A 14,614-nucleotide genomic window follows, 5' to 3' on the forward strand; every position below is an offset into this window, starting at 1 on the left:
AGAATTAGCTCTAATAAGAATGTGCAAAATCACGGTGCACGGGATCACACCGCTGGGTGGATGGGAAAATCCAAGAGGGCCAAGCAAACAGATCTTAGCCCGTAGCACAGACCTCTCTCTGCCGGTGTCGGCCTCTGTCTGCCGTCTTGGAGGGGACTGTTGATCTGACGCATTCCAGCAAAGTCTGGTTTTGTCTCCGGGGCCTGGGATTTTGCAGTCTGCTCTGTCCAGGATGGGCCGTGTACAGACCTTTGAGCAAATAGTTGGAGTAGTTCCCAGCTCACTCAGCCAGCTGACTCTGTGACAAAGCAGGATTTATCTTTTCTCCTCCTTTGTCCAAACTCGAGGACAAAGAACGTGGCGACTAGCTCCTCCTCACGGGGTGTGCGGGAGCTTGCAAAGAAAGGAAAGCAAAAGAAACCCTTTTCCAGGGTGGCTGTTGCCATTGCCCCCCAAAGAAACTCGCAAATATGCACCTTCCAGACATCACCAAAGAAGAGGTTACCCCGCAGCTGGACCCCTGCAGCAGCACCCCAAACAGGAGCTCATAGTTAGGTGGCCATCCCCCACTGAGTGATTGTTGCTCATCCTGTTGCCCTGGGGCCAGCCTGTCATTTATACCTGTGTCTTCAGGGTCCTGCCTTTAAAATGACATGTGGGAGGGGCCGTCGTTTGGGGGGGCTAACTTGGCATGACACCACACACCCAAGAGTGTTGAGGTTCACCTGACCATGACATGTTGGAGGGTAATGGAACAACTCTGAGATAATAGTACTGAGTCAAAAGCCAAAGGTCTTCAGAGTGGGAAGCCGGCAGGATGTGGAGTCAAGCCGGCCTCTTTGCATTTGAACCCTGTTATTTTCTGGGTGGCATCAGGCAGATTACTCAAACTTTCTGAGCCTCAGTTTCCTCATCTACAAAAATGAGAGTAATAATAGTAGCCATCTTGGAGTCATTTGGGAAGGAATCATATGCAGCACAGGGCCGGGCACCCAAAGAGTGTGCAAAAAATAGTAACTGCTGAAATAACTCCCGGGCTTCTTGAAATACTCCATTTGCTTTGCTTGACTAAGCCCATTTCCAGCGGCTGCATAAATACGCCACCTATAGAACACACTCGTTCCTTTGTTCTTTAAGGAGGCACAAAGCACCCTGCAGAAACGGTTGCTTATTCTTTTCGCAAAGCCGGGAGAGTTGGAAAGGGGAAGGGTTACAATTTTCCATTTCACAGATAGGAAATCAGAGGCATAGGAAAAGTAAATGACTCGCTTCGTATCACATAAAGCCCTCCACAGAGCTGCTGCCGGTCACGACCCCCGTGCAATGCGGCTCCTGTTCACCTTTCGAAAGTCAGGGGTAAGCAACTCCTGTCTGAGCTTTAATACCGGCAGCCTAATTTCTCGGATTTTCTATAGTTGCTGATCTTGAGAACCTTTGAAGCTTTGGGGAAATCACATGGGTGATTTGACCTTAAATCTCATGCCACTGGCAAAAGATTAATTGCTAAGACCTGGAAAGAGGCCAGACAATTCTGTGGAGCTGAATAACAACACCGTCTAGGGATGTGACTGTCCTGACAGACTTAGTTAGTACATAATTGATAAATCTAGACTTTGTATAGCTTCGCTTCCCGGATAGATAAGGCAATAGGCTCCAAGGGTTGACATTTACAGAAGCCCTACCAGTGTTCTGTAACACTGAGGCTAGGTTTTCTACTCCATTCCTCAGAACACTGCTCGTTTTCTAAGTCTCTGTTCCCAGCAAGCAAGAAGTCGAGGGGATCTGAAAAGAGGCCACCTTGGCCAGTATAAGCAAGGATGCCTGTCATTCTTTAGCACTGTCCCCTGACGGCTTGTGAAGTCCTGTTTCCCCTGTTCCACTGCAAGCTGACATCAGAGAGGAATGCAAGGCATTACATAGCAGTGAAGAATTTGTCGTCACGATCAGAATCCAAAAAAGATCAAAGGCAGCCAGATGCGACACCAAAGCTTGGAGGGTGGGTCTCAGCCCCGGACGTGGCTTGACTCTTGCTCCAGACTTGAGTGTCATGAGATGTTTCTTAGCTATTGAACTCTGACAGGCACACAGAAACATCAGCTTTTCTTTCTTTCACTTTGGTCACTCATTCCAGAAAGTATTTTGCTTATCAGAAAGAATTGTTGGGGTGCCAGTGACTCAGTCGGTCAAGTGTTTAACCCTTGATGTCAGCTCAGGTCATGATCTCAGGGTCTGGAGGGCTCCGCGCGGGGTGTGAAGCTGCTTAAGGCTCTCTCCCTCTCCCTCTGCCCTCTTCCTGCCTTCTGTGTCTTCTTTCTCTAAAAGAAATTTCTTAGTGGCCGTTTTTCACTGTAATTTCAATTTGGAGCCCATACAAGGCTTTATATAAAGTTTGGTTACCTTTCCTTAATTCTTGTGTAGTTTTATGCTGCAATTCAGGAGGCATTGTCGTGTGCCTGGTACACACCCAGTGTACTTTGGAAATTTGGGCATCTGCTTGTCAAATATCCTATGCAGTCGTTTAGGTCAGGAAATCAGTGGTGCACTGTGTACAAGATCTTATGTACAGTGGATCTGGCTTTTTGGGTTTTGCTGGAAGTGAATGAAGAGGTTATTAAATAGACTGCCTTATCTTCACAAATAAAAACCTAGTGACTTCATGTGTTATGACAACACCAGAGCTGCTTTCCCAAGCTAGTTATTACTTTCTGAATATAACTTGTTGATATATATTACTTTTTAATAATCATTTGGAAAAAGTCGTATGATGTGTAATAATTTTATTGCATAGACACATTTTTTATTTTTATTTTCTTTCTTTTTATTTAAGTTTTACTAAGTTAACATACAGTGCAATATTGGTTTAAAATTCATTGGTTCATCGACTAGATACAACACCCAGTGCTCATCACAAGTGCCCTCCTTAATACCCATCACCCACCTAGCCCATCCCCCACCCTCCTCCTCTCCAGCAACCCTCAGTTTGTTCTGTATCATTAAGAGTCTCTTATGGGGACACCTGAGTGGGGCAGTCCATTAAGCGGCTGCCTTCAGCTCAGGTCATGATCTCAGGGTCCTGGTATCGAGTCCCACATCGGGCTCCCTGGACAGTGAGGAGTCTCCTTTTCCCTTTCCCTCTGCTGCTCCCCTTGTTTGTGCTCTCTCTCACTCTGTAAAATAAAGAAAAAAAAATTTTTTTTTAAAGAGTCTCTTGGGGCACCTGGGTGGCTCAGTGGGTTGAGCCTCTGCCTACGGCTCGGTTCATAATCTCAGGATCCTGGGATCGGCCCCGCATCGGGTTTTCAGCTCAGCAGGGAGCCTGCTTCCCCCTCTCTCTCTGCCTGCCTACTTGTGATCTCTCTCTCTCTATCTGATCAATAAATAAAATCTTTGTAAAAAATTTTTAAAAAAGAGTCTCTTATGGTTTGTTTCCCTCTCCCCCCATATGTTCATCTGTTTTCTTTCTTAAAGTCCCACATACAGTGGAATATTCTACTTTTTCCACTTAGCATAATACCCTCTAGCTCCATCCACATTGTTGCAAATGGGACACTGTTTTTTATATTAAAATAGTTTATAAGTTTCTCCTAGAAACTTTGTCACTCTGAGTTAAGTAAACGTTTTTTGTCTTCTTGCATTAGATGAATTAGAGAAATTGGAACAGGAGAGGCTGGCTCTGGAAGCTACTATCAAAGACAACGAATGTGAAGAAGGAAGTGGAGGCATCCGAGGCTTGTTTAAAAAAGCTAGCAAGTTGAACATTACTAAGCCAGCTCCTAAGAAAGGTAAGTACCTTTAAAATTCACAAGAAATATGCAGAAATGAGCCACTGCTTGAGTATTGATGGGGATCAGAAGTCAGCATCTAAGATGGGGGCATTGAGTCAGCAAAGGACTGAAAGACGCTTCTTTCAAGACATTAGTACAGATGAAATATGTTATTTATCAGTAACAATAAGCCCTTTGTGCCATCTCATTGTAAAAACTTAATTTTAAAATAATAATCTTGGTTTGGGAGTCTCACGGTGCCTACATGGATTCGAATGCCATAAAATGGACATTTCTTAGTTGGTATGGAAAGGGGATAGAAATTTAAAAACCAATACCCAAATGGATTTATCTACGCGCGCGCGCGCACACACACACACACACACACACACACACACACACACGCCCCTTATAAACCTCTTGCAGACATTTCAGGAGACTAAAAGTTAACTAGGACAGTAAATGAGAACCCTAATTTTGAAAAGCTTCTATCTTTGTCGCAAACCAGAATTTTGGACTGGAACTTCGCCGAAACTACCTGTAGATTTCAGCTGAGTGGTACACTTACCTCTGAAAGTCCAATATGCACCCCAGGGAGTGAGAGACTACAGAATGAGAGCTTTTTATAAAACTTATAAACAGGTGATTCAAACATCTGACTTTTTTGAAAATTGACAATCGACTTCTTTCCAGAAACACTGCCGGTTTGAGTTTAATGAGGTCCACGGCGACCTCTGCTGGTAGAAAATTAGAATGTTAACATCCGCAAATAATACTACACTTAGAGAAATCACTTGGTGTGAGTCCGAGAAAACATCATTTCTCTGGGGAGGGTTTTCAAGTCAAATAGCAAGATCCAAATTGAGACTTAGCAGACTTCTGGTCTAGTTTGACATGATCCACCCTTTCAATGAGATCCTTCAATAAACCCCTCTAATACCCCGGGAAATGTTTGGTTCTGTTTGCTTGTTTTCCTGCTATAGCCCAAGGACAAAGTTTCACGTGTAATACAATACTTCTATATATTTACAAAGAATAACATGAAATGTAAACATCGCCCTTCTTCAAGTAATAGAAATATCCTTGGGTTTCTGGAATATTCCACGGGCTATAGGAAAGCCTATTAAGTATTGTCCACTTTAAAATGACATTGTCCAGAAAAATGATACGTTTGAGTCTCGAGTTGGATGTATATCAGGACCTTCGGATGTAAATATTAGACTAAGACCATCTGGATGCTAACTGTTTTCTTTCCTTTTCAGTTATTTGGTTTATTCATGAGAAATGTTAACTATTCATTGAATATGTTCTACCATTCAGTTATTCAATGTTAGTTACAGTCTGGAAAAGGAATGGAAAATTCAGAAGTCATAGCCCAACACTGTTCTTTGGCTGATGGGAGAGGGAAGCATCTGTGTTCTTATTAATGAGAAGGGACTTCTTACTTATCCTGGAAGCCTATTTCTACGTCACACATCTCTCAGCAGAAATGCATTCCTCTGAAAGTCAACATGTCTGCTCAGAAAAGCAAAATGATGTTACGTTTTATTTCCCACACCTCAAATTTCAAATGCAGCCCTCAAGGAGGCCCCTTCACCTCTCTGGGCTTTCACTGGTTGACAACTGTTTGGAGTTCTAGATCAGGACAGACCCTACCTCCAGGCACTAATGCCTGGGTCCTCTGGGTGCTTTGATTTGCATGGAAGTGGGGGTCGAGTTTGGTCCATTTTTTAAAGATATTTACTTTCTGTCTCCGCAGTCCCAGGGAGAGAGAAGCTCTGTAAGATAATTGCTTCAGAACTGACAGGCCCTAAACATGGAAACGGCAAAGGACAGAACAAAGCATCTTCAGAACCTCTCAGATCAGAGAGGAAGCTCTGAAGCAGCCGTCAGCTCGACTCTAAGCACTTTGCTGACACCAACTCTTTGAAATGGAGCAAAAAAGTCACAACATTAAAAGATGTGGAAATGAGAAATAATATCTAGAGTGTAGCAATGAAAACCTCTGCTGGCAAACAGGAGCCAGGGTCCTGCTCAAAAACTGGCCTAGTTCCCGAGGACACTGTCACTCGATCCTTGATAGAAGGGAAAGCGCATTAAAAAAAAAAAAAAATTACTTTCCACGCACCCTTATATCTACCTCAAGTGAAAGAATTTTGTCTCTCCATATTTCCTGACTTCTCCATCTCATTCACAGAAATTCAAATAGCTCAGTGGCTTTCCCTGCACTTCACAAGTTTTTCTCCGAAACAGAAAAGCGAGCCAGACTGACGTTAGGACCAAAGGGTCATAGAGTCAAGATACATCTGGTCCCTAGCCACCTTTGTTACCCAGACGTTCATAGAATTTACACCAACTGCACTCAAATAAATGCTCTAATGAAGAAACACTTCTGATTCTATTGCTTATCTCTAGAAAATCAATCACCACATTTTCTACTTTCAAGTAAATTTGAAAATAGGATTAAGTAGAATTATAGCTGAAATTTTGAAAAATGGGGATATATTGGCTATTGTTTCAGATCATGTAGCATTGTTACCTGCCTAAGTAATAATTCTGCCCTCACATTGCTAGAGACCTGAAAATAATCTACTGCTTTGTAACAAAAACTGTAATCATGAAACCAATACCAAATTCTTGTGATCTATTAAAGGTGATCTAAATTACTGTGGGACTTGACCTTTTTCTCCCCTTTTCTGAGCTCACTGTTTACCCTTGGGGATTAGAAAGCTTACAAATTCATGACCCTCCCTCTATTTTCCTGAATAGATTTATTGGCAAGTTATTTTGTTTCTTTCTTCAAAAGACAAATAGGTCTATTTCTTTTTCTTTCATTACAGACAGCAGCATGAACACAATCCAGTCAATGCACGTGGGGGAGTTCAACCAGAAACTGGTAGAAGCCAGCACCCAATTTAAAAAGAAGCAAAGAAAAGGCACAATTGATGTGTGGTGGTTGTTTGATGATGGAGGTAAAAACAATTCCAGACTATACACTAGGGAGCAGAATTACTATGTTGATCAATTTAACTAACTGCACGAGGAGGTATATGAAAACGCTATCAGCTGGAGAACGATATTTCTGTGTTTTCCCAAGATTTTAAATTATTTAGGAGCAATGAATGTGGGAATGAATAAAGATGTAAAGCTATTCATTTCCTTTCAGCAAGATAGATTCATTCTTTGTGTCATAATTTATTCTTTTTTCAGGGTTAACACTCCTTATCCCCTATATCTTGACTCTCAGAAAAAAATGGAAAGACTGTAAATTAAGAATCTATGTTGGAGGGAAGGTCAACCGCATTGAAGAAGAAAAAATTGCGTAAGTAACTCATCACTCCTGCATTAGAGCCCGTTGGATGTCTGTTACTTTAATGCTTTTAATTCTAAGAACTTTAAGTGTTTTTTGAGACATAGCAGATTTAAAGACAAAACCACCATGATGGGCCTCGTGTTTATTTGGTTTTCTGGTCATTAAGTCATCTGCATACTTCTTGTAATCACTGTCTTCATGTCCCTTGATCCCCTACAAATGCTTTTCAAAAAGGAATTTCACACAGAGGCTTCATCTCAAGTCTTGAATGGGACTATCATTACCTTGTATAATGTTTGCTTGGAGTTGACCAGCGAATGTATCCACGAAAGGAAAAGCCCAGAGGAATTTGCATCCAGTACTTTCTTTGGGGCGAGTCGAACCTGCTGATTTGTGGTGGCCATTCCAGCACCGCACACTTAAAAAATAGAACCGAGACACCGCACCTGGTCCTCATCCCAGCCCCACCCACCATGAGTTGTGGGGCCTTGCAACAGTCACCATGACCCGGACCTGGGTGCCCAGTTTCTCCTCTGTAGCTTGAGAAGAGTTTAAATGGATGACTGTTGAAAACTCTTGTAATTAAAAAAAAAAAAAAATCAGTCTCCAGAGTGCAAATTTGCATCTTTGTCATTGATTTAGTCATGGAGAGCATGATTTAGTCATTGTGGAAGCAATAAGCATATTAGGAACACCGTGCGTCCAAAGGTCTCTGGGGGAAATCTGGAGAGGGAACTTCAGCAGCCCTGAATCCCTCATGGCAGGCCCAAGTTCTGAGCCCTTCAAGAAATCACAAAATAATGACAGGCTTTTATTCAGTAATTTTTCATATTTTTCCCCCTGTCCTGGGAGTATTTTATATATATACACACACATATACATATACAAAATATATTTTATATATCCACATATAATATAAATTATATATATTAAACATATATATATATTTAATTCCCCTTAAAAGAGTCATATTATAATGACAACTAACATGTTGGCTATAATAATTTATATTTTCTTAAAGCCTCCAGTAACTTCCCGGGGCAAGTGATGAAATTTAAAAATGGTTGGTGGATTAGATGACAGCATGGCATCAATTTTAAATTTCCTGATTTCAAAAAGTATACCTTGTTTGTATAAGAGAATGTTCTTATTCTTAGGAAATACTGAGGTATTTATAGGTAAAGGGGACTGATAGCTCCAGCTGGGCAGGTGAATGGGTGAGTAGAAAGCAAGCAAGAAAGAAGGAAGATGTAGATAGACAGACGCAGCTGAATAGCCAGAGAAAAAGGTGGTACATCAAATAAACACTTGGTGATTTGGGGATTTTTTTGCACCACCCTTGCAATTTTTCTGTACCTTTGCAATTGTATCAAAAATTTCAGTTGCCAGGGAAAGAACCTCCAATATATAATGATCTATCATAATTATTAGTTTGTTGGCACATTGTCAATAACTCTAAAAATGATCAGCAAGTTAATAGTCAACAATGTTAAAACTTGTTCTCTTTTTCCCCCAATGGTAAGGAAGCATGTACAACTCTGTATTATCTTACCTGAAATGTGAATGCAGAGTTGGGTTTGCTATTCCTAGGATCTGAATTTACATGAATCTGTCTTTACCTTCAGTGGAATATGCTTGGTCCGCATTTAATATACAGAGATGGAAATCAAACACTAAACACAGCCTTTGTCTGGCTGTGAAGCTGAAATAAGACGTCAACTCTTTGCCTGAAAATAGATACATATGCAATGATGAAGAATTTCTCTCTTGTATTTCCAGAATGGCTTCTCTTCTGAGCAAATTTAGGATCAAATTTGCAGATATCCATATCATTGGTGACATCAACATTAAGCCCAACAAAGAGAGGTATGGAGCATTTAACAAGATCCATTTTCCTTTGTGCTCTCTCATTTTCCTTTGTGCTGATTATTAAAGGGTAAAAATGTTATCTATCGACTGTAGTGACCTCCTAATAAGATATAATAAAAAGGGACTTGGAATAACCATGCAGAGGGATCAAATATATCATAAAGGAAGGAAATGATTTTGCAGTAAAGTCGAGCTTGAGACGGAGAATTGTTGACACACAGGTGAGTTAGCATTTTAGGATTGCCCTTCATGGTCTTGGTTTCTATGGTGGCAAGAGCAGCAGGAGGCACAAGCTCAGACTAATCTGGACTGGGCAGTCAGGACAGGTTTTCGTTATTTAAAGTTACTGATGGGGCAGCTGGGTGGAACAGCTGAGTGTCCACTCTTGCTTTCAGCTCAGGTCATGATCTCAAGGTCATGAGATTGAGCCCCACATTGGGCTCCATGCTCAGTGGGGAGTCTGCTTGAGATGCTCTCTCTCTCTCTCTCTGCCCTTCCCCTCCCTCTAAAATAAACAAATACATCTTAAAAAAAATTTTTTTTTTAAGTAACTGGTGGTGCATCCTGGATGGGGAGCTCTGATACAGAAGCTAGAAACAAAACTGTTTGAGTCTTCCTGGCACAATGACAGAGCCGACCCTCCATGGTCATTTTCACTTTTAGGCATGAAGGACTCAACACTTAGAGCCGTGGAATTTTGGGGGTCCTCTAAAACTATCTGAAGACTACCAAGGAGATGTATTGGCTCCAAAATTTTAAAATGCTGAAATTTAAATAATTGCTTACATGTCTTCAAATCATGATATCATTTTAACCCTCATTAGTTGTTCAATTTTAAAGTCCATGATACTGGAAATCAGCTTGTAGATTAGATCCTCCCAGGAATTCCCAGAGGTGCAAGAAGATGGACTGGAAATTATAGCCAATACTAAATAAACTACTTAGAGTGATAACTTACCAATTATAATATTTTTCTGTTGTTTACAGTCCAAATCATAGTTACTGTTGCATCTGGATATGATTTAATACATGTGATTTGGTGTGAAGTGGGGCCTTCCAGATTGAGGGTACAAAGGGACACAAGGATCTCAGTGTAGCTTCGGTTCTCACTGGCCTGTTGGACCTGTTCTCACTTCTGTTGACCATCATTTCTCCTTCCTCCTGCAGCTCCTGATGGCTTGCAATTCCACACTCAAATCTTGTTCTTCCCCTCTTTTGATTCACTGTTATCCTATATGAGCTTAATACCTAACAGAAAATCACCCATATTAAGATACAGTCAGGGCGCCTGGGTGGCTCAGTCCTTAAGTGTCTGCCTTCGGCTTGGGTCATGGTCCCAGGGTCCTGGGATGGAGCCCTGCATCAGGCTCCTTGCTTACCAGGGAGCCTGCTTCTCCTTCTCCCACTCCCCTGCTTGTGTTCCCTCTTTCACTGTATCTCTGTCAAATAAATAAATAAAACCTTTAAAAAAAAAAAAAGAATTAAGATACAGTCTTGGGGCACCTGGGTGGCTCAGTAGGTTGAAGCCTCTGCCTTCAGCTCAGGTCATGATCCCAGAGTCCTGGGATGGAGCCCCATATTGGGCTCTCTGCTCCGCGGGGAGCCTGCTTCCTCCATTCTCTCTCTGCTTGCCTCTCTGCCTACTTGCGATCTCTGTCTGTCAAATAAATAAATAAAATCTTTATTAAAAAAAAATAAGATACAGTCTTGTCGACCATTCACAACCTTGAACTTCATATCATTTGCGGGTATTCATGATTCCTCCAAGGCTATGGGTCCATCAAAATGGCTTTACAAAACATCTTAATTGTGATAGGAAAGCTATAATCGACAGAGCTCACCTGGGTTATCACTAGGCAATATTTCTTCATGTCGTATATACCACTAATGCTTTCTATTCCTATATTTCTACAGTTTTAAATACTTGAGAAAAATTGAGATGAGTTTATAATACTCCTTGGTAAGTGGAATGAACATTCTTTTATGGACTGGGTTGTCATGTAGTAATCTCTGGTGGCCTTCCACATTTCATTTGAAGGATTTTAATTCCTAAGTCATCGCCTCTTTGACATTTGCAGTGATGTGATCAAACAGGCTCCTCTTATGTCTCTAATTGGTGGAATGCATTCTATTTCATAACACAGCAGGCATAATGATTTCCTAGTGTGTGCCACGTTGCAACAGGCTGGAGCCCACCAGGGCTCCGCTATCATAGGGCCATGTTCCGGCATCCGGAGGGTAGTCATGGTGCCCCCTACTGACTTCAGATTTCCTATTAACCCTGGCTCAGTGCTTGGTGCGAATTAGTCATCTACTTTTTGTATCCAAATTCTTCTTGCTGCTGTTTGTCTTAATAATAGCTAAGAACTGTCTGTGCTTGCCAATTCATTTGTCCCTACATCCTTTGCCTCTTTACAGATCAGTCTGGTTTTCTGTAAGAAACCCAAGTTTCGGGGCACCTGGGTGGCTCAGTGGGTTAAAGCCTCTGCCTTCGGCTCAGGTCATGATCCCAGGGTTCTGGGATCAAGCCCCACATCGGGCTCTCTGCTCGGCAGAGAGCCTGCTTCCTCCTCTCTCTCTCTGCCTGCCTCTCTGCCTACTTGTAATCTCTGCCTGTCAAATAAATAAAATCTTAAAAAAAAAAAGAAACCCAAGTTTCTTTCCTTTTCTTTCATGCTAGTCTCTGCCCAGCTACCACAGTTCCCCCCTACATACCTGTCCAATCTGTCCTATCACCAAGGACGTCCATGTATCTCTTTCCACTAGTGCCTTTCCATTGTCAGAGGCTAGATACAATTTCTTTTGCTAATCCTGAACTTTTGCCGTGTTTTTCTCTCTTCAGGCAGCCAACATTATGGAGATGAGTAAAAAATGAAGGACCGGGCATTTTTGCTTTTGTCCTGGTATCTAAATTTGCTTTTAGACACCATTTTAATGTGCTGTTTCTTACACGTCCTCATCATCCTGCAGTGAAGAGACCTAGTTCCCTTTCTCGGGAAGAAAGTGAATTAGATTTCACAGTTTGGGAGATCTTTTTCTCTGATGGTTCAAGGTCTTGAGAAGATGCAAGAAAACAAAGTCCATTTTTACTGGAATAGAAGAATCTTTGCAGCTAATGTACCCTGGTGTGAAGACAAAAATCCCACCAAGAAGAGAGGTGCTGGAAGGGCCATTCTGCTCCCTTCAGCTCTCCACTGTAACTGACACCATAGTGCTTTGTAAAACAGTCACATATCTGGTGTCGGCAATGATGTTCAAATATATAAAGGTGACCTCATTCTAAAACAGGGAGTGATCACTCAGTAAACCTCACAGATGGCCATTGGTAGCACATCTGGTAGCTTTGTGATAATTTTTTATTAAGTTTTTTATTTTAATTCCCATATATTTAACCACATTATATTAGTTTCAGGTGTACAATATAGTGCTTTAACAATTCTACACATTACTTGGCACTGGTCATAGTGTACTCTTAATTCCCTTCACCCATTTCACCCATCCTCCCACACACCTCTCCTCTGGTAACCATCAGGTTGTTCTCTATAGTTGTTTCTTAGTTTATTTCTCTTTCTCTCATTTTCCTTTGTCCATTGTTTTGTTTCTTAAATTCCACATAGGCGTGACGTCATATGCTATTTGTCTTTCTCTGACTGGCTTATGTCACAAAGCGTTACACTCTCTAGCACAATCCATGCTGCTGCAAATGACAAGACTTCATTCTTTTTTATGGTTGAGTCATATATTGTGTATATGTATAATGTATTACATATCTGAATAATGTATATATGTGGATAAAGAAGATGTGGCATATATATATATATATATATATATATATATATATATATATACATTCATCAGTCAAAGGACACTTGGGCTGTTTCCATACTTTGGCTATTGTAAATAATGCTGCAATAAACATAAGGGTGCATATACCCTTTCAAGTTAGTGCTTTTGTATTCTTTTGGGAAAATACCCAGTAGTGAAATTACTAGATCATAGAGTAGTTTTAAATTTTTTGAGAAACCCCCATACTGTTTTCCAGAGGAACAGCACCAGTTTGCATTCCCACCAACAGTTCACAGTGGTTCCTTTTCCTCCACATTTTCATCACACTCTGCTTCTTGTGTTTTTGCTTTTAGCCATTCCAACAGGTGTGACATCTCATATCTCATTATAGTTTTGACTTACATTTCCCTGATGATGAGTGATGTGGAGCATTTTTTTCATGTGTCCATCTCTATGTCTTCTTTGGGAAAATGTTTGTTTATGTCTTCTGCCCATTTTTAAATTGGATAATTTGCTTTTTGGGTTGTGTTGTGTAAGTTCTTTATATTTTTTCAATCCTAACCCTTTATCAGATAGGTCATTTGCAAATATCTTCTTCCCTTCAGTAGGTTGCCTTCTAGTTTTGTTTATTGTTTCCTTCACTGTGCATAAACTTTTCATTTTGATATACCACAATAGTTTATTTTTGCTTTTATGTCCCCTACGTAAAAAGATATATCTAGAAAAATGTTGTTGTGGCTGATATCAGAGAAATTACTGCCTGTGCTCTCTTCTAGGATTTTTATGGTTTCAGATCTCACATTTACATCTTTAATCCATTTTGAGTTTATTTTTGTATATGATGTAAAATAGTGGTTCCACTTTATTCTTCTGCATGTGGCTGCCCAGTTTTCCCAAGACCATTTGTTGAAGAGACTCTCTTTTTCCCATTGCATATTCTTGCCTCCTTTTGAAAATTAATTGACCATATAATCATGGGTTTGTTTCTGGACTTTCTGTCCCGTTCCATTGATCTATGTGTCTATCTTTGTGCCAGTACTATACTGTTTTGATTACTACAGATTTGTAGTATAATTTGAAATATAGACTTGTAATATCTCTAGCTTTGTTTTCCTTTTTCAAGATTATTTTGGCTATTTGCGGTCTTTCATGGTTCTATACAAATTTTTTTTAAAGATTTTGTTTATTTATTTGACAGAGATCACAAGTAGGCAGAGAGGAAGGCAGAGAAAGAGGAAGGGAAGCAGGATCCCCACTGAGCAGAGAGCCCAATGCGGGGGCTTGATCCCAGGACCCTGGGATCATGACCTAAGCTGAAGGCAGAGGCTTTAACCCACTGAGCCACCCAGGCACCCCAGTTCTATAGAAATTTTAGGATTCTTTGTTCTAGTACTATGAAAAATGTGGTTGGTGTTTTCATAGGGATTGCATTAAATCTGTAGATTGCTCTAAGTAGTATACACATTTTAACAATATTTGTTTCTTCCAATTTTTGAGCATGAAATATCTTTCCATTTGTTTGTGTCATCTTCAATTTCTTTTTAATGTTTTATACTTTTCAGTGTAGGTGTTTCACCTCCTTGATTAAGTTTATCCCCAGGTATTTTATTATTTTGGGTGCAATTGTGAAAGGGATTGTCTTTGTAGTTTCTATTTCCTTAGCTTCCCAACTAGTGTATAGAATTGCAATGGATTTCTGTACACCGATTTTGTATCCTGTGACCTTACTAAATTCATTTATCAGTTCTAGTAGTTTCGGGTAGGATTTTTAGGGTTTTTGATATGTAGTATCATGTCAGCTGCAAGTAGTCAAAGTTTACTTCTTCCTTACCAATTTGAATGCCTTTTGTTTCTTTTGCTTGTCTGATTGCTGTGGCTAGCA

At 40.6% G+C, this 14,614-nt stretch overlaps 1 protein-coding gene across 4 annotated transcripts in view; it reads left to right on the plus strand.

Annotated features, from left to right (window-relative positions):
* SLC12A1 (solute carrier family 12 member 1) overlaps window positions 1-14,614 on the plus strand; it is an 88,886-nt gene that overhangs the window by 66,273 nt on the left and 7,999 nt on the right. For all 4 annotated transcript variants that reach the window (XM_046009199.1, XM_046009197.1, XM_046009198.1 and 1 more), the window contains 4 exons: window positions 3,639-3,782; window positions 6,605-6,736; window positions 6,975-7,086; window positions 8,857-8,943. In XM_046009199.1, the coding sequence (XP_045865155.1) occupies window positions 3,639-3,782; window positions 6,605-6,736; window positions 6,975-7,086; window positions 8,857-8,943 (475 nt within the window). The remainder of the gene's footprint in view (window positions 1-3,638; window positions 3,783-6,604; window positions 6,737-6,974; window positions 7,087-8,856; window positions 8,944-14,614) is intronic.

Source organism: Meles meles, chromosome 6 (genome assembly GCF_922984935.1).
Source record: "Meles meles chromosome 6, mMelMel3.1 paternal haplotype, whole genome shotgun sequence".
Lineage (NCBI taxonomy): Eukaryota > Metazoa > Chordata > Mammalia > Carnivora > Mustelidae > Meles > Meles meles.